The 26,471-nt window shown below is 34.1% G+C and overlaps 1 protein-coding gene across 1 annotated transcript in view; it reads right to left on the bottom strand.

Annotated features, from left to right (window-relative positions):
- Positions 1 to 26,471, bottom strand: part of LOC144331432 (ankyrin repeat domain-containing protein 30B-like) — a 131,705-nt gene that overhangs the window by 50,328 nt on the left and 54,906 nt on the right. The window contains exons 18-31 of the mRNA XM_077947967.1: positions 25,272 to 25,333; positions 24,907 to 24,997; positions 23,284 to 23,345; positions 22,906 to 22,996; positions 21,293 to 21,354; positions 20,930 to 21,020; positions 19,305 to 19,366; positions 18,941 to 19,031; positions 17,359 to 17,420; positions 16,998 to 17,088; positions 15,381 to 15,442; positions 15,017 to 15,107; positions 2,848 to 2,876; positions 2,683 to 2,755 (exon numbers count right to left, since the gene is read on the bottom strand). Of these exons, the coding sequence (XP_077804093.1) occupies positions 2,683 to 2,755; positions 2,848 to 2,876; positions 15,017 to 15,107; positions 15,381 to 15,442; positions 16,998 to 17,088; positions 17,359 to 17,420; positions 18,941 to 19,031; positions 19,305 to 19,366; positions 20,930 to 21,020; positions 21,293 to 21,354; positions 22,906 to 22,996; positions 23,284 to 23,345; positions 24,907 to 24,997; positions 25,272 to 25,333 (1,020 nt within the window). The remainder of the gene's footprint in view (positions 1 to 2,682; positions 2,756 to 2,847; positions 2,877 to 15,016; positions 15,108 to 15,380; positions 15,443 to 16,997; positions 17,089 to 17,358; positions 17,421 to 18,940; positions 19,032 to 19,304; positions 19,367 to 20,929; positions 21,021 to 21,292; positions 21,355 to 22,905; positions 22,997 to 23,283; positions 23,346 to 24,906; positions 24,998 to 25,271; positions 25,334 to 26,471) is intronic.

Raw genomic sequence — 26,471 nt, 5'->3', positions numbered from 1 at the left:
CCCTTAACTGATGGCTTTCACAGGGAAAAAGAAACCCTACCTGTAGGGGATCGGACAAAGTGGTTAGAAAAATTATAAAGATGGTTATAGAAAATAGACACGAACCTTCTTGGAAGGCCGGTGGGGTTGCATAGCTTCAGTAAATGATTTGGCTGAAAGTAGCCTAATCCTCTTTACTTTGAGTTGATAGCAATATAGCAAACATCTAGGGAATGTGGCAGAGTTTATCCAAATAGCTTGTTTATTCACGTGGTCCTAAGACCAAACTTTGATCATCCGAGGGTGCATGATTGCTCTGTACTGGGGGTCAGCAATGTTAATTACACTCTAGTGGTGTTTATTCGAGATCTTTGTCATTTACTCTGTACTAAATAATGCGAACTCTGCCACCTCATCGAGCCAACAATGCAGACTCAGGCAGCAAAGCCCCTGAGCCGCACTGACAGGCAAAATATCTATTTCAGTGTACGTCTCTCATCCCTTGCTAGGTCAGGTTCCACAGGATGGAACCCGCAGGTGGTGACCCGCAAGATGAATGCTGCAAAAGGATCACGACGGACCACTCAAAAATGAAGGTGAAAAGGACTGCGCAGTAAGTGAGTCAGTAAGTCATTGGTGCCCACTCGGGATTTCCAAGTTCCGGGAGAATTGTTCAGGCTAGGGTTTCATCATGGGACAACAATTATCAGCAGAAACAGTATATAAAAGTATTGAAAAAGCTGCTTAAAGTTAGTGGAGCCTCGGTATCGCAGGCTCAATTAAGGGACCCAATGCAAACTGTTGTATTCCATAACCCATGGTTATGGGATTCCAAATTCAGCTCACCAAATGGTTTTTAGACAAAGTTTTATTGGAGTACAATCATGCCTATTTCCTCACACACTATCTATGACTGCTTTCATGCTACAATGGCAGAGTTGGAAAGCTGTAATAGAGACCACATCACCTAACATATTTCCTGTTTGGCCCTTTACAGGAGAAGTTTGCAAATCTCTGGTTTGTACCATGACCAGTATGCCCTAATACTTTAATCTAATCTTGGGACGCTGCTGCTCAAACAATTCCAATGAATCCCTGCAGAAAACATTGCTGGCTTCCTACACTTAACCATTATTTATTCTTTCTTTCTACAGAAACACAAGTTAATTTATATATTTATTATCCCATTACTCCCATCTCATCTACAAAACGAGAAATGATTCTAAGCTAATCACACTAATCACATTTGCTTTTCTAGTGACTGGTACAAATGAGTATTTGTACTTGGGATGTTGATGCAGGAGAAATACTTGAGTCTGGGAGGCAGAGGTGGTAGTGAGCTGAGATCACGCCATTGCACTCCAGCAGGAGCGAAAGAGTGAAACTCTATCTCCAAAAAGATAAATATTTAAAATGTATTCCTGTATGTTAAATATTTTCACTTTAATTTTTAACATTAATTGAAGCAGTAAATACTCCCACTTCAATAAAAGCTCTCTGATACAAGCTGTCATTTAATGTTGACTTTTAGTGGCTATGAAAGACAGCCTAATTAAATGCTTTCAGAGTTAAAATGACAAACTATGAGGCCTTAAATCAAAGTGGAGCTAATTGTATTAAGTACAACTAAAATATATGATAAGTAAACAAAAAAGGAAGTTCCAATATAATATGTACAGTACAATAAGACAAGAAAACAAATTCTACATATAGTCTATAACCGCACACATATGTTGAGAATTTTTGTTTTTTTGTTTGCTTTTTGAGATGGAATCTCACTCTGTCACTCAGGCTAAAGGGGCACAACCTCAGCTCACTGTAACTTCTGCCTCCTAGGTTCAAGCGATTCTCCTGCCTCAGCCTCCAGAGTAGCTGAGATTACAGGCACCCACCACCACAACTGGCTATTTTTTGTTATTGTTAGTAGAGATGGGGATTCACTATGTTGACCAGGCTGGCCTGGGACTCCTGACCTTAAGTTACTTGCCTGCCTTGGTCTCCCAAAATGCTAGGATTACAGGCATGTGCCACCGTGCACAGCCTGTTGTAAAATGTTTTAAACATGCATGGAAATGACAACAAAAAACTAATTCAGGCTGTTTTGTACCTCTAGGCAATTAATTACAGTAGCATAAAAAGACACCAAGGCCAAATGCTTTGGAGTCACTCTTCTAAAACACTGTGTAGCAAAGAGTCATCAAGGAATGATTGCTTGATTTACTTTTTAATATTATAAGTCACACTCACACACACATTCAGTCAGCTAATTAAAAAAAAAAACTGATTTTCTTTAGATTCTCAGAGTGACAACACTCATAGCTGTCATGTCAGCAAGTGAAATTTTCCTCTAGGTAATTACCAGAATTCCAGTCAGTATTTGAACCACTGCAAATATTTGACAGTCTCAAATTTCACCTGCCTTGAAACCAAGCACATACAGAAATTGCAAGTTGGAAACTTTATACTATCAGGACATTAAAGTAGAACCACATGAAGTAAAGCGGATTTTTTTTTTTAAATCTCTAAATCTTATGCTTGTAAATGGCATTTTTTCAAACATAAATACTAACATTGGCATTATTTGTATCAAATTTTCCCATCAAATTTTGAAAACAAAACAACATTGGGAATAAAAAGGCTCTCAGCATTTCAAATATTTTAATATTCTTCTTTCCAGAGTAAAATTAAAATTACAAAATTTACCTGCTTTGAATGTTTGTATATCCTTCACTTCTAAGGCTTTATTTGGAATAGAAACTTTCATTCCACAAGTAGGCTAAAGGGTTTGGAAACAAAATAATTAATATATAATGTATACTTCATAAAATATGTAGTTAATACTCAAGATAAAAATATAAAAGGTATTACCTTAAGAAGACCATCTTTATGAGGAGACTCTAAAAGAAAAGGGACGTATATAATTGATTATATGCAAGCCTGTCAAAGCCTACCAAACATTCATACAGTGTGAATATGAAGATGAATCCTCATGCTTGAATTGAAAAGGGATTACACTAAGTTTTGGGTTCTTTTGGGTGATTGTATTTGTTAACATGCCTACTTGACAGAAATATACCTAAGAAAATTTCAAAAATAGATTTCACCAAACATGCTGTGAAGATTTCAACAGTGAAAATATATTTAAAGTGACAATAACTAAAGCACAAAAATCCTAATAGAAGTAAGAGTAAGCTGCTGTATAAGGAAAGAAGTTGTATTCAATAAGATGACCAAGTCATGCCCCCACCACCCCCCAACAAAAATAAATACCCAAGATAATGGTAGAATGCAATATTATATTGTTAAGGAAACACATCAGAATCACTTATGTCAATATACTACATGTAGCTATTATGTTTTTCAATTTGTCCTGTAATTTAGGAATTGCAAAGCTGTGATGAGATTTCAAAAGTACAATTTACTTATCATTACAGAGAATGTTCTAAATTTGTCAGCATATCTACTGATAGAATAAAAGTTAATAAACATATTCCTTTTTGTACCTCTGTGAAATACAAGTATTTTTACATTGATGGGGTTCTCTAGCTTAGTTCTCTTAAAATTTCCTGATCCACTTATACAAGAAGGTTCAAGCACACCCATTAACAAACCAATACAGGCCAGGTGCAGTGGCTCATGCCTGTAACTACAGCACTTTGGAAGGCTGAGGGGGGCGGATCTCTTGAGGCCAGGAGTTCCAAACCAGCCTGGACAAAATAGCGAAACCCAGTCTCCACTAAAAATACAAAAATCAGCCAGGTATGGGGGCACATGCCTGTATTCCCAGCTACATGGGAGTCTGAGGTATGAGAATCACTTGAACCCAGGAGGCAGAGGTTGCACTGAGCCAAGATCATGACACGGCATGCCAGCCTGTATGACAGAGCAAGACACTGTCTCAATAAAAGAAAAAAAAAGAATTCTAATATGAAAGTATCAAAAACTAGAAGTAAATTTCCAGAGGCTTTTTACATATCATTAACCTGCGTATTTCAATGTTAGAATAATGGTTATTGAAAATAACAGTTTTAGTGTTCAAGGAATGAATATTACAATTGTTTTGTTTCTAAAACTAATTCTATCTGTTCTACCATGTGAGCTGTTAAACTACTGTTATGAAAAAATTCTTATAGAAAACTTAGCTTCAAGAAAAAGCAGACATCTCTTTGATATAGAAATATATCTCATTTCATCAAATAATATGAATAAAACATGTTTAATCTCTCATTTTTCTCTACTTTTTTATTTTTTCAGTATGACACACTTTAGTACATTTAGAAATACCAACTACATATGTGGTTTTCATTGAGAGATAATTGATCAATAATTAAGACACTTCAGGGGTATAAACTCTCTAAAACACACAAAATTTATGTCCACCCATTTGAAGGCTAAATATGCATGACCATATTGCATGTATGTGTTTTAGAAAAAAAGTGCTTAAAATTGTATTCAATACACTTTAAATAAAAACCTGCTTTCATTACAATGAGAAGGTCCTTCTCGATTCATTAATATCTTTAAAATTTACTTCTGAAGCAGTGAAGAAATCTTAGAAATTCATATATAAGAAATGATACCATTAATTCATCTGCTTGTTTTAGGTAAAAATTTGATAAATGTACATCCTCACTAAGTGCAAAGAAAGCAGAGTGTCATGAGACAGGAAATGAATATGTAACCAAAATATTTTCCCTTATAAAGACAATAGCTGGCTTTAAACTTTCTAACACAAGATAAAAAAGCAAAACACAAAGAGATGAAACATTAAGGGCTATCTCATCATCAAGGAACCATTTATCACTTGGCACTTAAGAATCCCATGTATGGTTGAAAACTGGTTCTAAATCGTGATCTGATAATCCCTGAAGTTCAAAATCCATGCAGAGGAACCAGGTAGGGAAATACTACCTTAGTTATTTTTTTGTTACTTTTATTTTTGTAAAGGGGTACACTGGAGTTTTTAGAGTCAGGACAGGTCACATGGCATCGCTCTAAAGATTAGTGAGCCACATTTATAATGGCTATTGAAATGTATGTCTGTGCATACTTGTATTTTGAGTACTTCACTTTTAATTTCTAATATAGCATGAAGTAGAACATACACTTTAACAAAGGCTTGTTAACACCTGTAATTATATTTACGTTGCTTTTTAGTCACCATGAAGAGAGTCTAATTAAATGTGGTGCAAAGTAAAAATGCACACTATGAATTTTTTTTTTCTTTTTTTTTAGATGGAGTCTTGCCCTGTGGCCCAGGCTGAAGTGCAGTGCTGCAGTCTGGGCTCACTGCAAGCCATGCCTCCTGGGTTCACGCCATTCTCCTGCCTCAGCCTCCCGAATGGTTGGGACTACAGGCGCCCACCACCACGCCCGGCTAATTTTTTGTATTTTTACTAGAGACGGGGTTTCACTATGTTAGCCAGGATGGTCTCGATCTCCTGACCTCGTGATCCGCCCACCTCAGCCTCCCAATGTGCTGGGATTACAGGCGTCAGCCAATGCGCACAGCCTAAAATCTTAAAATAAATGAAAAATGAGCTAATCGCTGAACAAAAAATAAAAAGTTGCTATAGAATGACAAGAACATTGTACAACCATTTATGTATGATTTTTGCAAAAAGTGTAATACCAATATGTATATGCTCAGTGATGAGGAGAGAAGTGATCTTGAATCAGAGGAGCAAATCATGACACTGAGAAAATAAATGCAAAGACTGAACGTTGAATGCTACACCAGGTGTCTTTAATGCAATACATTATAATAATTTATATCGCCGGGCGCGGTGGCTCAAGCCTGTAATCCCAGCACTTTGGGAGGGCGAGGTGGGAGGATCACGAGGTCAGGAGTTGGAGACCACCCTGGCTAACCCGGTGAAACCCCGTCTCTACCAAAAAATACAAAAAACTAGCTGCGCGAGGTGGCAGGCGCCTGTAGTCCCAGCTCCTCGGGAGGCTGAGGCAGGAGAATGGCGTAAACCCGGGAGGCGGAGCTTGCAGTGAGCCTAGATCCGGCCACTGCACTCCAGCCTGGGCGACAGAGCGAGACTCCATCTCAAAAATAATAATAATAGTAATAGTAATAATTTATATCATTACATTACAAACATTCATCATGTTCTTTAATATGCCCTGTCATTGAGAAAGTACACAGTTTGAATGAGAGTTCAGCTGAATGTAGAATTAACATCTCAGCAGTGAAAATGTTATGAATTAATCAGCTTGGATATATACTTATGGCATAATACTAAATATAAATATTCATTGATTTTCATACCCATATGGTATAATAGTATGCCAACATTTTTGTAATTTCTAGCTTAGCCATCTCAGTATTTCTTGATCCACTCATGGAGGAAAATGTACAAACCTCATCAAGAATAGCAAATTTAATAAGCTTTCAATATTGACATATTTGTTTTTAATTTATTTGCAACAGACTTGTTAAATATTAATAACATTTTCTATGTAAAAATCAGCATAATACCTATGAATAACAATAACTTAAGTATTCAAGTCATAAATTCAGAATTTTATGGTTTCTTAAATTAGTCTGGTTTGGTGTATCATGTTATTCTCTAATGAATTTTTATAAAATGGCAATTTTACCAACACAATTTGCTTCCTTAAAAATAAAGCCAAGCCAAGGTTCTTACATTCAAGCATCTCTTATTCAAATTGCAAATATCAACAAAATATATACATATATATATTTGATGCCTCATATTAATAAAGAAAATTAATGAGACACTGAGGTTTAGTCCAATTCTACTAACCCTCATGATTCCAGTCGTCTCCGGAGCACCAACACTCTAACATTCTGCAGTAAAAATATTCTAGATGCTTCTGAAGTGAGTTCACTCAATTTTCCTTCATAGAAAATCCAAAATAATCTAGCTGGCTTCTCCCTTGTCCCCTGCTTCCTGCCTCACAATCTCTCCTCTTTAGTAAAAATAATCTCTAGACTTGTGCTCTTGATTCTTCCCATACAACACCTGTTAAACTTCTTTTCCCCACTCTTTCCTTTCTCTTTGTTTAGTGGTAATATCTTCCTTCTATAATTTCTATTGTGTTGCCCCTTCCTTCTTCACCTCTGGCTCAAAACACACTCAGAAGTAAGATCAACATAATCCTTTCCCCTGACCCTTTTCCACTGCAACCTTCTACCCAATTGCTCCTCTTCCACATTTTTCCCAAGAATGGCCTCTCCTCTTGCTACTCAGAGCAAGGTCCAAGGACCACCAGCATCAGCATCACCTGAGAACTTACTAAAAATGCAGAATCCTAAGTCGGCTGAATCACAGTGTGAATTGTTGACAAGGTTTCCAGCTGATCTATGAAAACTTCTGGTATATACGGATTGTATATGACAAATTGTATACATGTGTGGCCGTGCACATATGCTTACTCTCACCTACTGCAAATAGAACACAGTTCTCCATGGTCAAGTGCTTCCATCCCTAATGGCTTCCCACCAGTGAGAAATACAGGAAGAATCAGAATACCTTTGCTGTAATTCTCTGGTAAATTTTGGTACTAGAAGGTCACTTTTTATTCTTCCCAAATTTCTAACCATACCCAATCTCTTTGTAAAGAATCATTTCATTTTATCATCCTCCATTATATAAACATGCTTCCTGTTCCTTCATGTACTCTCTGTACACTCTGTCTCTCTCAGTCTTCTTTTCCTCTTTTACTACTTTCTTCTTTCTTATTTTCTTATTTTCCTCAGGTCTTGGAATATCTTGAATTCAAACTAGTAATTCAGCTCCGTTTCAGCACTCTCAATATAGTCTGTTGCCAATACCTGATAAGATGTATAACTTATCACCATTTCACTTCTCTTTTTCTCCGCACTTTGCATTTAGAAGGTAATTCTCTTTGGCTATTAGAGGATATTCTTCCTCATCAGTTTAGAGAAATATTTGGTCAAATGGCTTTTTAAGTAAAAAATGGTTCTTACTTTCTAATTTTTCACTTATCATATGGAATTCTTTTTGAGGTGTAGCCTTGGGTAAACACACATCCTTCTGTGAAACAGTCTCACGGTCACTCTGTTAAAAGTAATATCAATAAATAATTTAAATGGAAAAATCCTAATAATGAAGAGTATCAAAATTTTCTAATTAAAATCTTTTTTAAAAACACAGTTTCCTACTTCACAAGCAATTCAATTTTAGAGCAGATATGTATAAAGCACCAAAACATTTTGATAGAAAACCTCACGTAATACGGTCTACATCAAGCTTATCTTTACATTCATGTGGCCATTAACTTGGTTACTGAGCAGGAAAAATACGTCACAATCACGAAAAAATTCACTCATGCATATTTCAAAAATTATCTCTTAAAAATATCTAACTTATGTGTAGTCCTCATCAAAACTAAATATGACATTTCAAAGAAATACAACACACTCGCTACTTGCCATAACACATACCACATTAAACATTTAAAATATTCATGATTATAGAATTGTTTAGTGTTAAAAATGATGCATGTCATGAAGAGAACTTTTAGAGTCTGTCATATAATGTATGCACAGAATGTTGAAAAAGCTGCTTTATTTAGGTAAACAGGGGCTTAAAATCAGCAATATGTTTTTGACAAAATTTATGCTGACAGAAAAAGTGCTTGAATAGAATGTAAATGCAGTAAGAAAAAAATTATGTCATGTCTAAATGAAAGCAAACAAATATTAAAGTATTTTTGTCTAATGACAAATCAGATAAAATCTACCTGTCTATTCACTTCCACCCTTTGCTGTTACCACCAGGCAGCAGCTGCTTGTTTGTAAGAGGTCAGATCCTTTCTATGTCTTTCCATAGTTGTGACCTTAAAATACATCACTACTATTTGACGCTCATGCTGCTGCAGCTTGATTGCCACAAAGGGCCTCAGGGAGTTCTATTTGTGAAAATAATTTATATTTTTTAAAAGAATACTCAACCAACACTCTTGTTATTACAGTCCCAGAAGGTTTCCTATTCCTCAGACTTTTCTTTCTCCTGAAATGTTCCCTCAGCTCTATATTGAACAATAAAGATACGTCAATACGTTCAAGTCCCAGCCATTAATTTTTCACGTCCCAGCTTTTACAATACTGAAGTTTAAACTATCTCTCTATGAAGCCATTTAGAACTTTTGTACATCTAGATATACCACAGAATCATATATTTGCCCATAGCTGGATTCAGTGTAATTCTTTCGCTTTTAGACAAACGTACTTCAGATCCCATGTGAATTGCTAGTGACTTCTAAGCCACTATACCACGCTGGCTTCTTAAATTAATCCTATACATTAGCAGATTTTCACAATGAAGCAGTAATCTACCTAGCACATAGATTCTCTATTAAGCGTATCCTGAAAACTATCAAAAATAATTTAGGGTGACATATGCAGAGGTGAGAAGATAAAGTCTAAGCCTCTGATTTTATGTTTTCGTATCATGCAGTTCTAATATTAAAAAAACACTGATAATACATAGTACCTCTAAATCCCAAGAATTTTCTTCTTCATCCTTTTGTTTGGATTCTGATGGGACCATCTGATCTATAAAAGGTTAATCACAGGTACATTCATGAGAACATATCTCTACTATAAATTTTAAAAACATATGCAAATCTTTCATTCACGAATCTGTGGTTTTTCCTCTGTAGCCCTTATATTCTTTTTATCTATTACAATCACTACTTCTGTAGTCAAATCATTAGTACTGAAATCTAAAACGTCTGAAAATTAACATATCATTCATTAGAATGCAGAAAAATAGAAATTTGACAAACTTGTATGAATTATTTCCACACAAAGCAGTCATACCCTCTTCTCTCGTGAAACCCTTTATGTCCTATATTGCTGTTCATTCAGAAAACTTTACTATTACCTATCATCTCTCATTTCTTTGTAAATTTTTATTTTGTAGTATTACTTAACTCGATTGACTCAGCAATCTCTATTACTCAGTTCTTCCATAAAGATTACTTATCAATGAAAAAGATTTTTTAGGGATATTAATTTTTTGATGTTAGTAAACTATGTGTCCAACCCTTTTACATTTCAATATGCCACATCAGCATATTGGGCATGTTTTGGCTGTGTATATGTTTTAGGAAGATAAGCTTAAAATCTTTTATTGCATATAAATTAAGAACTGCTTTAATTATGACACATTTCATCCCTAATGCAGCAATATCTTCAGAGTCAAGTTGTGACACCTTGGAGAAACATCAGAAATGTATAGGAAACAATAATTGCCTTATGTAATCTAACGTTCCCACATGTTATAGGATAAAAATCAAGGCCCACACAAGACTTGAAGAGCTCTCAGGCCCTTGAGACAGAAAATGAATTTATACCAAAAATAACTCAGAGCAAGGTCCAAGGATCATCTGCATCAGCATCACCTGAGAACTTATTAAAAATGCAGAATCCCAAGTCAGCTGAATCACAGTGTGAATTGTTAACAAGGTTTTCAGCTGATTTTCTATGACAACTTCTGGTCTATATGGAGTTTATATGACAAATTATATGCATGTGTGGCCATGCATATATGCTTAGTCTCACCTATTGCAAATAGAACACAGCTCTCCATGGTCAGGTGCTTCCATCCCTAACGGCTTCCCACCAGTGAGAAAGACAGGAAAAGTCAGAATACTTTTGCTGTAATCTCTGGTACATTTTGGTACTAGAATGTCACTTTATATTTCTCCAAATTTCTAACCATATCCGATCTTTTTGAAAAGAATAATTTCATTTTATCATCCTCCATGATATAAACCTGCTTCTTATTCCTTCATGTACTTTCTGTATGCTCTTTCTCAGTCTTCATTTCCTCTTTTACCACTTTCTTCTTTCTTATTTTCTCATTTCACTCAGGTCTTGGAATATCTTGAATTCAAACTAATAATTCAGCTCCTTTTCAGCACTCTCAATAGAGTCTGTTGCCAACACTTGATAAGACGTATAACTTTTCACCATTTCACTTCTCTTTTTTTCTGTGCTTTGCATTTAGGAGGAAATTTTCTTTGGCTATTAGAGGATATCCTTCCTCATCAGTTTAGAGAAATATTTGGTCAAATGACTTTTTCAATAAAAAATGGTTCTTACCTTCTAATTTTCCACTTATCATGTGGAATTCTTTTTGAGGTGCAGTCCTGGGTAAACACACATCCTTCTGTGAAACAGTCTCACGGTCACTCTGTTAAAAGTAATATCAATAAATAATTTCAGTGGAAAAATTCCAATAATGAAGAGTATCAAAATTTCCTAATTAAAATCTTTTTTAAGAAAACTTCACCATGAAGCAGTAATCTACCTAGCACATAGATTCTCTAAGAAGCGTATCCTGAAAAATATCAAAATTAATTTGGGGGTGACATATGCAGAGGGGAGAAAATAAAGTCTAAGCCTCTGATTTTATGTTTTAATATCATGCAATACTAATATTAAAAAAACAATAGTAATACACAGTACCTCTAAATCCCAAGAATTTTCTTCCTCGTCCTTTTGTTTGGATTCTGATGGGATCATCTGATCTATAAAAGGTTAATCACAGATACATTCATGAGAACATTTTCTATTTTTAATTTTAAAAACATACATAAACCTTTTATTCACGCATCTGTGGTTTGTCTTCTGTAATCTGTATATTCTTGTTATCGATTAAAATGCCTGCTTATATAGTCAATTGACTAGAATTGAAATTTAAATAGTCTGAAAATTAACATTATATCATCCATTAGAATGCAGAAAAATAGAAAACTGACTAAACTGTATGAAGCATTTCCTCACAAAGCAGTTATACCCTCCTCTCCTGTGAAACACTGTATGTCCTATATTTGCTGTACATTCAGAAAACCTTAATTACTGATCATCTCTCACTTCTTTGTAAATTTTTATTTTGTAGTATTACTTAACTCGTTTGACTGAACAATCTCTATTACACAGTTCTTCAAAAAAGATGATTTATCAACGAATAAGATTTTTTAGGGATATTAACATTTTGATGTTAGTAAACTGTATGTCCAACCCTTTTATATTTCAATATGCCATGACAGCATATTGGGTCTGTTTTGGCTATGTATATGTTTTAGGCATGGAAGCTTAAAAAGCTTTATTGCATATAAGTTAAGAACTGCTTTAATCATAATGATGCAGATATTCCCCAATGCAGCAATATCTTCAGAGTCAGCTCGTGACAACTTGGAGAAACATCAGAAATGTATAGGAAAAAATAATTGCCTTAATTAACCTAACATTCCCACATGCTACAGGATAAAAATCAAGGGCCACACAAGACTTGAGGAGTTCTCAGGACCGTGACAGAAAATGAATTTATACCAAAAATAACTCAGAGCCAAGGACCACCATCGTCAGCATCGCCTGAGAATTTATTAACAATGCAGAATCCCAAGTCGGCTGAATCACAGTGTGAATTGTTAACAAGGTTCTCAGCTGATTTTCTATGAAAATTTCTGGTCTATACGGACTGTATATGGCAAATTATATACATGTCTTGCCGTGCATATATGCTTACTCTCACTTATTGCAAATAGAACACAACTCTCCATGGTCAGGTGCTTCCATCCCTAATGGCTTCCCACCAGTGAGAAAGACAGGAAGAGTCAGAACACTTTTGCTGTAATTCTCTGGTACATTTTGGTACGAGAAGGTCACTTTATATTTCTCCAAATTTCTAACCATATCCGATCTTTTTGTAAAGAATCATTTCATTTTATCATCCTCCATTATATAAATCTGCTTCTTGTTCCTGCATGTACTACTCTCTGTACGCTCTGTCTTTCTCAGTCTTCATTTCCTCTTTAACTACTTTCTTCTTTCTTATTTTCTCATTTTCCTCAGGTCTTGGAATATTTTGAATTCAAACTAATAATTCACCTCCTTTTCAGCACCCTCAATATATTCTGTTACCAACACATGATAAGACGTATAACTTATCACCAATTCACTTCTCTTTTTTTCCATGCTTTGTATTTAGGAGGTAATTTTCTTTGGCTATTAGAGGATATCCTTCCTCATCAGTTTAGAGAAATATTTGGTCCAATGACTTTTTCAATAAAAAATGGTTCTTACCTTCTAATTTTCCACTTATCGTGTGGAATTCTTTCTGAGGTGTAGCCTTGGGTAAACGCACATCCTTCTGTGAAACAGTCTCATGGGCACTCTGTTAAAAGTAATATCAATAAATAATTTCAATGGAAAAATCCTAATAATGAAAAGTACCAAAATTTCCTAATTAAAACCTTTTTTAAAAAATTTCACTATGAAGCAGTAATCTACCTAGCACATAGATTCTCTATGAAGCGTATCCTGAAAAGTATCAAAAATAACTGGGGTAACATATGCAGAGGTGAAAAGATAAAGTCTAAGCCACTGATTTTATGTTTTCATATCATGCAATACTATTATTAACAAAAATGATAATACATAGTACCTCTAAATCCCAAGAATTTTCTTCCTCGCCCTTTTGTTTGGATTCTGATGGGATCATCTGATCTACAAAAGGTTAATCACAGGTAAATTCATGAGAACATTTCTCTACTATAAATTTTAAAAACATGCAAATCTTTCATTCACGAATCTGTGGTTCTTCCTCCTTAGCCTGTATATTGTTTTTTATCAATTACTATCACTACTTCTGTAGTCAATACATTAGAAATTAAATCTAAAAAGTCTGAAAATTAACATTTTATCATTGATTAGAATGCAGAAAAATAGAAAACTGACTAACTTGCACGAAGTATTTCCTCACAAAGCAGTCATACCCTCTTCTCCCGTGAAACACTGTATGTCCTATATTTGCTGTTCATTCAGAAAACTTTTCTATTACCTATCATCTCTCATTTCTTTGTAAATTTTTATTTTGTAGTATATCTTAGCTCAATTGACTGTCAACGAATAAGATTTTTTAGGGATGTTAATTTTTGATGTTAGTAAACGATATGTCCAACACTTTTACATTTCAATATGCCATGACAGCGTATCGGGCATGTTTTGGCTGTGTATATATTTTAGGTAGATAAGATTAAAAACTTTTATTGCATATAAATTAAGAATTGCTTTAATTACAATGACACAATTCTTCCCTAATGCAGCAATACCTTCAGAGTCAGGTTGTAACACCTTGGAGAAACATCAGAAATGTATAGGAAAAAATAATTGCCTTAATTAACCTACCGTTCCCACATATTATAGGATAAAAATCATGGCCCACACAAGACTTAAGGAGCTCTCAGGCCCTTGAGACAGAAAATGAATTTATTCCAAAAATAACTCAGAGCAAGGTCCAAGGATCATCCGCATTAGCATCGTCTGAGAACTTATTAAAAATGCAGAATCCCAAGTCGGCTGAATCACAGTGTGAATGGTTAACAAGGTTTTCAGCTGATTTTCCATGAAAACTTCTGGTCTATATGGAGTGTATATGACAAATTATATGCATGTGTGGCCGTGCATATATGCTTAGTCTCACCTATTGTAAATAGAACACAGTTCTCCATGGTCATTGTTTGCATCCCTAATGGCTTCCCACCAGTGAGAAAGACAGGAAGAGTCAGAATACTTTTGCTATTATTCTCTGCTAAATTTTGGTACTAGAAGGTCACTTTACATTCTTCCCAAATTTCTAACCATACCCGATGTACTCATAAAGAATCATTTTATTTTATCAACCTCCATTATATAAACATGCTTCTTGTTCATTTATTCTCTGTACACTCTGTCTTTCTCAGTCTTCCATTTCTTGTTTTACTACTTTCTTCTTTCTTACTTTCTCATTTTCCTCAGGTCTTGGAATATCTTGAATTCAAACTAATAAATCACCTACTTTTCCGCACTCTCAATAAAGTCTGTTGCCAACATCTGATAAGACGTATAACTTTTCACCATTTCACTTCTCTTTTTTTCCGTGCTTCGCATTTAGGAAGTAATTTTCTTTGGTTATTTGAGGATATCGTTCCTCATCAGTTTAGGGAAATATTTGGTCAAATGACTCTTTAAAAAAAAAATGATTCTTACCTTCTAATTTTCCACTTATCGTGTGGAATTCTTTTTGAGGCGTAGCCTTGGGTAAACACACATCCTTCTGTGAAACAGTCTCACGGTCACTCTGTTGAAAGTAATATCAATAAATAATTTCAATGGAAAAATCCTAATAATGAAAAGTACCAAAATTTCATAATTAAAATTTTTTTTTAAAAAATTTCACTATGAAGCAGTAATCTACCTAGCACATAGATTCTCTATGAAGCGTATCCTGAAAAATATCAAAAATAATTGGGGTGACACATGCAGAGGTGAGAAGATAAAGTCTAAGCCTCTGATTTTATGTTTTAATATCATGCAATACTAATATTAAAAAAACAATAGTAATACACAGTACCTCTAAATCCCAAGAATTTTCTTCCTCGTCCTTTTGTTTGGATTCTGATGGGATCATTTGATCTATAAAAGGTTAATCACAGATACATTCATGAGAACATTTTCTATTTTTAATTTTAAAAACATACATAAACCTTTTATTCACGCATCTGTGGTTTGTCTTCTGTAATCTGTATATTCTTGTTATCGATTAAAATGCCCGCTTATATAGTCAATTGACTAGAATTGAAATTTAAATAGTCTGAAAATTAACATTATATCATCCATTAGAATGCAGAAAAATAGAAAACTGACTAAACTGTATGAAGCATTTCCTCACAAAGCAGTTATACCCTCCTCTCCTGTGAAACACTGTATGTCCTATATTTGCTGTACATTCAGAAAACCTTAATTACTGATCATCTCTCACTTCTTTGTAAATTTTTATTTTGTAGTATTACTTAACTCGTTTGACTGAACAATCTCTATTACACAGTTCTTCAAAAAAGATGATTTATCAACGAATAAGATTTTTTAGGGATATTAACATTTTGATGTTAGTAAACTATATGTCCAACCCTTTTATATTTCAATATGCCATGACAGCATATTGGGTCTGTTTTGGCTATGTATATGTTTTAGGCATGGAAGCTTAAAAAGCTTTATTGCATATAAGTTAAGAACTGCTTTAATCATAATGATGCAGATATTCCCCAATGCAGCAATATCTTCAGAGTCAGCTCGTGACAACTTGGAGAAACATCAGAAATGTATAGGAAAAAATAATTGCCTTAATTAACCTAACATTCCCACATGCTACAGGATAAAAATCAAGGGCCACACAAGACTTGAGGAGTTCTCAGGACCGTGACAGAAAATGAATTTATACCAAAAATAACTCAGAGCCAAGGACCACCATCGTCAGCATCGCCTGAGAATTTATTAACAATGCAGAATCCCAAGTCGGCTGAATCACAGTGTGAATTGTTAACAAGGTTCTCAGCTGATTTTCTATGAAAATTTCTGGTCTATACGGACTGTATATGACAAATTATATACATGTCTTGCCGTGCATATATGCTTACTCTCACTTATTGCAAATAGAACACAACTCTCCATGGTCAGGTGCTTCCATCCCTAATGGCTTCCCACCAGTGAGAAAGACAGGAAGAGTCAGAACACTTTTGCTGTAATTCTCTGGTACATTTTGGTACGAGAAGGTCACTTTATATTTCTCCAAATTTCTAACCATATCCGATCTTTTTGTAAAGAATCATTTCATTTTATCATCCTCCATTATATAAATCTGCTTCTTGTTCCTGCATGTACTCTCTGTACGCTCTGTCTTTCTCAGTCTTCATTTCCTCTTTAACTACTTTCTTCTTTCTTATTTTCTCATTTTCCTCAGGTCTTGGAATATTTTGAATTCAAACTAATAATTCACCTCCTTTTCAGCACCCTCAATATATTCTGTTACCAACACATGATAAGATGTATAACTTATCACCATTTCACTTCTCTTTTTTTCCATGCTTTGTATTTAGGAGGTAATTTTCTTTGGCTATTAGAGGATATCCTTCCTCATCAGTTTAGAGAAATATTTGGTCCAATGACTTTTTCAATAAAAAATGGTTCTTACCTTCTAATTTTCCACTTATCGTGTGGAATTCTTTCTGAGGTGTAGCCTTGGGTAAACGCACATCCTTCTGTGAAACAGTCTCATGGGCACTCTGTTAAAAGTAATATCAATAAATAATTTCAATGGAAAAATCCTAATAATGAAAAGTACCAAAATTTCCTAATTAAAACCTTTTTTAAAAAATTTCACTATGAAGCAGTAATCTACCTAGCACATAGATTCTCTATGAAGCGTATCCTGAAAAGTATCAAAAATAACTGGGGTAACATATGCAGAGGTGAAAAGATAAAGTCTAAGCCACTGATTTTATGTTTTCATATCATGCAATACTATTATTAACAAAAATGATAATACATAGTACCTCTAAATCCCAAGAATTTTCTTCCTCGCCCTTTTGTTTGGATTCTGATGGGATCATCTGATCTACAAAAGGTTAATCACAGGTAAATTCATGAGAACATTTCTCTACTATAAATTTTAAAAACATGCAAATCTTTCATTCACGAATCTGTGGTTCTTCCTCCTTAGCCTGTATATTGTTTTTATCAATTACTATCACTACTTCTGTAGTCAATACATTAGAAATTAAATCTAAAAAGTCTGAAAATTAACATTTTATCATTGATTAGAATGCAGAAAAATAGAAAACTGACTAACTTGCACGAAGTATTTCCTCACAAAGCAGTCATACCCTCTTCTCCCGTGAAACACTGTATGTCCTATATTTGCTGTTCATTCAGAAAACTTTTCTATTACCTATCATCTCTCATTTCTTTGTAAATTTTTATTTTGTAGTATATCTTAGCTCAATTGACTGTCAACGAATAAGATTTTTTAGGGATGTTAATTTTTGATGTTAGTAAACGATATGTCCAACACTTTTACATTTCAATATGCCATGACAGCGTATCGGGCATGTTTTGGCTGTGTATATATTTTAGGTAGATAAGATTAAAAACTTTTATTGCATATAAATTAAGAATTGCTTTAATTACAATGACACAATTCTTCCCTAATGCAGCAATACCTTCAGAGTCAGGTTGTAACACCTTGGAGAAACATCAGAAATGTATAGGAAAAAATAATTGCCTTAATTAACCTACCGTTCCCACATATTATAGGATAAAAATCATGGCCCACACAAGACTTAAGGAGCTCTCAGGCCCTTGAGACAGAAAATGAATTTATTCCAAAAATAACTCAGAGCAAGGTCCAAGGATCATCCGCATTAGCATCGTCTGAGAACTTATTAAAAATGCAGAATCCCAAGTCGGCTGAATCACAGTGTGAATTGTTAACAAGGTTTTCAGCTGATTTTCCATGAAAACTTCTGGTCTATATGGAGTGTATATGACAAATTATATGCATGTGTGGCCGTGCATATATGCTTAGTCTCACCTATTGTAAATAGAACACAGCTCTCCATGGTCATTGTTTGCATCCCTAATGGCTTCCCACCAGTGAGAAAGACAGGAAGAGTCAGAATACTTTTGCTATTATTCTCTGCTAAATTTTGGTACTAGAAGGTCACTTTACATTCTTCCCAAATTTCTAACCATACCCGATGTACTCATAAAGAATCATTTTATTTTATCAACCTCCATTATATAAACATGCTTCTTGTTCATTTATTCTCTGTACACTCTGTCTTTCTCAGTCTTCCATTTCTTGTTTTACTACTTTCTTCTTTCTTACTTTCTCATTTTCCTCAGGTCTTGGAATATCTTGAATTCAAACTAATAAATCACCTACTTTTCCGCACTCTCAATAAAGTCTGTTGCCAACATCTGATAAGACGTGTAACTTTTCACCATTTCACTTCTCTTTTTTTCCGTGCTTCGCATTTAGGAAGTAATTTTCTTTGGTTATTTGAGGATATCGTTCCTCATCAGTTTAGGGAAATATTTGGTCAAATGACTCTTTAAAAAAAAAATGATTCTTACCTTCTAATTTTCCACTTATCGTGTGGAATTCTTTTTGAGGCGTAGCCTTGGGTAAACACACATCCTTCTGTGAAACAGTCTCACGGTCACTCTGTTGAAAGTAATATCAATAAATAATTTCAATGGAAAAATCCTAATAATGAAAAGTACCAAAATTTCATAATTAAAATTTTTTTTAAAAAAATTTCACTATGAAGCAGTAATCTACCTAGCACATAGATTCTCTATGAAGCGTATCCTGAAAAATATCAAAAATAATTGGGGTGACACATGCAGAGGTGAGAAGATAAAGTCTAAGCCTCTGATTTTATGTTTTAATATCATGCAATACTAATATTAAAAAAACATTGATAATACATAGTACCTCTAAATCCCAAGAATTTTCTTCCTCGTCCTTTTGTTTGGATTCTGATGGGATCATCTGATCTATAAAAGGTTAGTAACAGATACATTCATGAGAACATTTCTCTACTGTAAATTTTAAAAACATATACAATTCTTTCATTCATTAATCTGTGGTTTTTCCTCTGTAGCCCGTATATTCTTTTTATCGATTACAATCACTACTTTGTAGTCAATCCATTAGAATTGAAATCTAAAACGTCGGAAATTTAACATTATATCATTCACTAGAATGCAGAAAAGTAGAATGCTGACTAACTTGCACAAAGTATTTCCTCACAAAGCAGTCATACCCTCTTCTCCCATGAAACACGGTATGTCCTATATTTGCTGTTCATTGAGAACACTTTTCTATTACCTATCATCTCTCATTTCCTAGTAAATTTTTATTTTGTAGTATATCTTAGCTCGATTGACTCAGCAAATTCTATTACACAGCTCATCAAAAAAAGATGATTTATCAACAAATAACATTTTTTAGGTGTATTAACTTTTTGATGTTAGCAAACTATATGTTCAACTCTTTTACATTTCAATACCCCATGACAGCGTATTGGGTGTCTTTTGGTTGTGTATATATTTTAGAAATATAAGCTTAAAAAGCTTTTATTGCATATAAGTTAAGAACTGCTTTAATTACAATGACGCAGTTCTTCCCTAATGCAGCAATATCTTCAGAGTCATCTTGTTACACCTTGGAGAAACAAAAGAAATGTATAGGAAAAAATAATTGCCTTAATTAACCTAACATTCCCACATGCTACAGGATAAAAATAAATGCCCACAAAAGACTTGAGGAGCTCTCAGGTCCGTGACAGAAAACGAATTTATACCAAAAATAACTCAGCAAGGTCCAAGGACCACCATCGTCAGCATCGCCTGAGAATTTATTAAAAATGCAGAATCCCAAGTCGGCTGAATCACAGTGTGAATTGTTAACAAGGTTCTCAGCTGATTTTCTATGAAATCTCCTGGTCTATATGGAGTGTATCTGACAAATTATATACATGTGTGGCCGTGCATATATGCTTACTCTCACTTATTACAAATAGAACAGAACTCTCCATGGTCCAGTGTTTGCATCCCTAAGGGCTTCCCACCAGTGAGAAAGACAGGAAGAGTCAGAACACTTTTGCTGTAATTCTCTGGTACATTTTGGTACGAGAAGGTCACTTTATATTTCTCCAAATTTCTAACCATACCTGATCTTCTCGTAAAGAATCATTTCATTTTATCATCCTCCATTATATAAACCTGCTTCTTATTCCTTCATGTACTCTCTGTACACTCTGTCTTTCTCAGTCTTCATTTCCTCTTTAACTACTTTTTTCTTTCTTATTTTCTCATTTCACTAAGGTCTTGGAATATCTTGAATTCAAACTAATAAATCACGTCCTTTTCAGCACTCTCAATATAGTCTGTTACCAACACCTGATAAGACGTATAACTTTTCACCATTTCACTTCTCTTTTTTTCCATGCTTTGCATTTAGGAGGTAATTTTCTTTGGCTATTAGAGGATATCCTTCCTCATCAGTTTAGAGAAATATTTGGTCAAATGACTTTTTCAATAAAAAATGGTTCTTACCTTCTAATTTTCCACTTATCGTACGGAATTCTTTTTGAGGTGTAGCCTTGGGTAAACACACATCCTTCTGTGAAACAGTCTCACGGTCACTCTGTTAAAAGTAATATCAATAAATAATTTCAGTGGAAAAATCCTAATAATGAAGAGTATCAAAATTTCCTAATTAAAATCTTTTTTAAAAAATTTCACTATGAGGCAGTAATCTACCTAGCACATAGATTTTCTATGAAGTGTATCCTGAAAAATATCAAAAATAATTGGTGTGGCATATGCAGATGTGAGAAGATAAAGTCTAAGCCTCTGATTTTATGTTTTCATATCATGCAATACTAATATTAAAAAAAAATTGATAATACATAGTACCTCTAAATCCCAAGAATTTTCTTCCTCGTCCTTTTGTTTGGATTTTGATGGGATCATCTGATCTATAAAAGGTTAATAACAGATACATTCATGAGAACATTTCTCTACTATAAATTTTAAAAACATATACAATTCTTTCATTAATTAATCTGTGGTTTTCCCTCTGTAGCCCATATATTCTTTTTATCGATTACAATCACTACTTTGTAGTCAATCCATCAGAGTTGAAATCTGAGTGTCTGAAAATTAACATTATATCATTCATTAGAATGCAGAAAAATAGAAAACTGACTAACTTGCACGAAGTATTTCCTCACAAAGCAGTCATACCCTCTTCTCCCGTGAAACACTATATGTCCTATATTTGCTGTTCATTCAGAAAACTTTTCTATTACCTATCATCTCTCATTTCTTTGTAAATTTTTATTTTGTAGTATATCTTAGCTCAATTGACTCAGCAATCTCTATTACACGGTTCAACAAAAAAGATGATTTATCAACGAATAAGGTTTTTTAGGAATATTAACTTTTTGATGTTAGTAAACTATATGTCCAACCCTTTTACATTTCAATATGCCATGATAGCATATTGCGTGTGTTTTGGCTGTGTATATGTTTTAGGAATATAAGCTTAAAAATCTTTTATTGCAAATAAATTAAGAACTGCTTTAATTACAACGACACAATTCTTCCCTAATGCAGCAATACCTTCAGAGTCAGGTTGTGACACCTTGGAGAAACATCAGAAATGTATAGGAAACAGTAATTGCCTTAAGTAACCTAATGTTCCCACATATTATAGGATAAAAATCAAGGCCCACACAAGACTTGAGGTCTCAGGCCCTTGAGGCAGAAAATGAATTTATACCAAAAATAACTCAGAGCAAATCCAAGGACCATCCGCATCAGTATTACCTGAGAACTTATTAAAAATGCAGAATCCTAAGTCGGCTGAATCACAGTGTGAATTGTCAACCAGGTTCTCAGCTGATTTTCTATGAAAACTTCTGGTCTATATGGAGTGTATATGACAAATTATATGCATGTATGGCCGTGCATATACGCTTAGTCTCACCTATTGCAAATAGAACACAACTCTCCATGGTCCGGTGTTTGCATCCCTAATGGCTTCCCAGCAGTGAGAAAGACAGGAAGAGTCAGAATACTTTTGCTGTTATTCTCTGGTAAATTTCAGTACCGGAAGGTCCGTTTATATTCTTCGCAAATTTCTAACCATATCCAATCTACTCCTAAAGAATCATTTTTTTTTATTATCCTCCATTATATAACCATGCTTCCTGTTCCTTCATGTATTGTGTCTTTCTCAGTCTTCATTTCCTCTTTTACTACTTTCTTCTTTCTTATTTTCTCATTTTCCTCAGGTCTTGGAATATCTTAAATTCAAACTAATAATTCAGCTCCTTTTCAGCACTCTCAATATAGTCTGTTACCAACACCTGATAAGACGTATAACTTTTCACCATTTCACTTCTCTTTTTTTCCATGTTTTGCATTTAAGAGGCAATTTTCTTTGGTTATTAGAGGATATCCTTCCTCGTCAGTTTAGAGAAATATTTGGTCAAATGACTCTTTAAATAAAAAATGGTTCTTACCTTCTAATTTTCCACTTATCGTATGGAATTCTTTTTGAGGTGTAGCCTTGGGTAAACACACATCCTTCTGTGAAACAGTCTCACGGTCACTCTGTTAAAAGTAATATCAATTAACAATATCAATGGAAAAATCCTAATAATAAAAAGTACCAAAATTTCCTAATTAAAATCTTTTTAAAAAAATTTCACTATGATGCAATAATCTACCTAGCACATAGATTAGGTATTCTGAAAGTGTATTAAGTGTATCCTGAAAAATATCAAAAATAACTTGGGGGTGACATATGCAGAGGTGAGAAGATAAAGTCTAAGCCTCTGATTTTATGTTTTCATATCATGCAATACTAATATTAAAAAAACATTGATAATACATAGTACCTCTAAATCCCAAGAATTTTCTTCTTCGTCCTTTTGTTTGGATTCTGATGGGATCATCTGATCTATAAAAAGTTAATCACAGATACATTGATGAGAATATTTCTCTACTATAAATTTTAAAAACAAATATAAATTTTTCATTCACGAATCTGTGGTTTTTCCTCCGTAGCCCGTATACTCTTTTTATTGATTACAATCACTACTTCTATAGTCAATCCATTAGAATTGAAATCTAAAACATCTGAAAATTAACATTATATCATTTATTAGAATGCAGAAAAATAGAAATTTGACTACCTTGTATCAATTATTTCCTCACAAAGCAGTCATACCCTCTTCTCCCATGAAACACTGTATGTCTTTTATTGGCTGTTCATTCAGAAAACTTTACCTATCATCTCTCATTCCTTTGTAAATTTTTATTATGTAGTATATCTTAGCTCGATTGCCTCAGCAGTCTTTATTACACAGTTCGTCAAAAAATATGATTTATCAACGAATAAGATTTTTTAGTGATATTAACTTTTTGATGTTAGTAAACTATATGTCCAACGTTTTTACATTTCAATACACCATGACAGCCTATTGGGCGTGTTTTGGCTTTGTTTATGTTTTAGGAAGATAAGTTAAAAATACTTTTATTGCATATAAATTAAGAACTGCTTTAATTACAAAGATACAGTTCTTCCCTAAAGCAGCAATATCTTCAGAGTTTGCTTGTGACACCTTAGAGAAACATCAGAAATGTATAGGAAACAATAATTGCCTTAAGTAACCTAATGTTCCCACATGTTATAGGATAAAAATCAAGGCCCATAGAAAACTTGAGGAGCTCTCAGGCCCTTGAGACAGAAAATGAATTTATATCAAAAATAACTCAGAGCAAGGTCCAAGGACCACCAGCATCAGCATCGCCAGATAACTTATGAAAAATGCAGAATCCCAAGTTGGCTAAATCACAGTGTGAATTGTTAACAAGGTTTTCAGCTAATTTTCTATGAAAACTTCTGGTCTATACAAAGTGTATATGACAAATTATATACATGTGTGGCCGTGCATATATGCTTAGTCTCACCTACTGCATATAGAACACAGCTCTCCATGGTCAGGTGTTTCCATCCCTAATGGCTTCCCACCAGTGAGAAAGACAGGAAGTGTCAGAATTCCTTTGCTGTAATTCTCTGCTAAACTTTTGTACGAGAAGTTCAATTTATATTCTTCCCAGTTTCTAACATTACCCGATCTTCTCGTAAAGAATCACTTTATTTTATCATCCTCCATTACATAAACCTGTTTCTTGTTCCTTCATATACTCTCTGTACGCTCTGTCTTTCTCAGTCTTCATTTCCTCTTTTACTACTTTCTTCTTTCTTACTTTCTCATTTTCCTCAGGTCTTGGAATATCTTGAATTCAAACTAATAATTCACCTCCTTTTCAGCACTCTCAATATAGTCTGTTGCCTAGAGCTGATAAGATGTATAACATATCACCTTTTCACTTCTCTTTTTTTCCGTGCTTTGCATTTAGGAGGTAATTTTCTTTGGCTATTAGAGGATATCCTTCCTCATCAGTTTAGAGAAATATTTGGTCCAATGACTCTTTAAATAAAAAATGGTTCTTACCTTCTAATTTTCCACTTATCGTATGGAATTCTTTTTGAGGTGTAGCCTTGGGTAAACACACATCCTTCTGTGAAACAGTCTCACGGTCACTCTGTTAAAAGCAATATCAGTAAACAATTTCAATGGAAAAATCCTAATAATAGCAAGTATCAAAATTTCCTAATTAAAATCTTCTTCAAAAAAATTCACTATGAAGCAGTAATCTACCTAGCACATAAATTCTCTATTAAGCATAACCTGAAAAATATCAAAAATAACTTGGGGGTGACATATGCAGAGGTGAGAAAATAAAATCTAAGCCTCTGGTTTTATGTTTTCATATCATGCAATACAAATATTAAAAAAACATTGGTAATACATAGTACCTCTAAATCCCAAGAATTTTCTTCTTCATCCTTTTGTTTGGATTCTGATGGGATCATCTGATCTATAAAAGTTAAATGACAGATATATTCATGAGGACATTTCTCCACTATAAATTTTGAAAACATATATAAATCTTTCATTCACACATCTGTGGTTTTTCCTCAGTAGCCTGTATATTCTTTTTATCTATTCAATCACTACTTCTATAGTCAATCCATTAGAATTGAAATCTAAAAAGTCTGAAACTTAACATTATATCATTCATTAGATTGCAGAAAAATAGAAATTTGACAAACTTGTATGAATTATTTCTTCATAAAGCAGTCATACCCTCTTCTCCCGTGAAACACTGTATGTCTTTTATTGGCTGTTCATTCAGAAAACTTTACCTATCATCTCTCATTTCTCTGTACATTTTTATTTTGTCGTATTACTCAGCATGATTGGCTCAGCAATCTCTATTACAAAGTTTTCCAAAAGAGATGATTCATCACCAAATAAGATTTCTTAGAGATATTAACTTCTTGATGTTAGTAAACTATATGTCCAACCCTTTTACATTTCAATATGCCATGACAGCGTATTGGGTGTGTTTTGACTGTGTATATGTTTTAGGAAGATAAGCTTAAAAAACTTTTATTGCATATAAATTAAGAACTGCTTTAATTACAATGACACAGTTCTTCTCTAATGCAGCAATATATTCAGAGTCACCTTGTGACACCTTGGAGAAACATCAGAAATGTATAGGAAACAATAGTTGCCTTAAGTGATCTAACGTTCCCACATGTTATAGGATAAAAATCAGGGCCCACACAAGACTTGAGGAGCTCTCAAACCCGTGAGACAGAAAATGAATTTATATCAAAAATAACTCAGAGCAAGGTCCAAGGACCACCATCGTCAGCATCACCTGAGAACTTACTAAAAATGCAGAATCCCAAGTCGGCTGAATCACAGTGTGAATTGTTAACAAAGTTCTCAGCTGATTTTCTATGAAAACTTCTGGTCTATATGGAGTGCATATGACAAATTATATACATGTGTGGCCGTGCATATATGCTTACTCTCACCTATTGCAAATAGAACACAGCTCTCCATGATCAGGTGCTTCCATCCCTAATGGCTTCCCACCAGTGAGAAAGATAGGAAAAATCAGAATACCTTTGCTGTAATTCTGTGGAATATTTTGGTACGAG

Source organism: Macaca mulatta, chromosome 9 (genome assembly GCF_049350105.2).
Source record: "Macaca mulatta isolate MMU2019108-1 chromosome 9, T2T-MMU8v2.0, whole genome shotgun sequence".
Taxonomy (NCBI): domain Eukaryota; kingdom Metazoa; phylum Chordata; class Mammalia; order Primates; family Cercopithecidae; genus Macaca; species Macaca mulatta.
The sequence above is the reverse complement of the archived record's forward strand: the minus strand, read 5'-3'. Positions and strand labels throughout refer to the sequence as shown.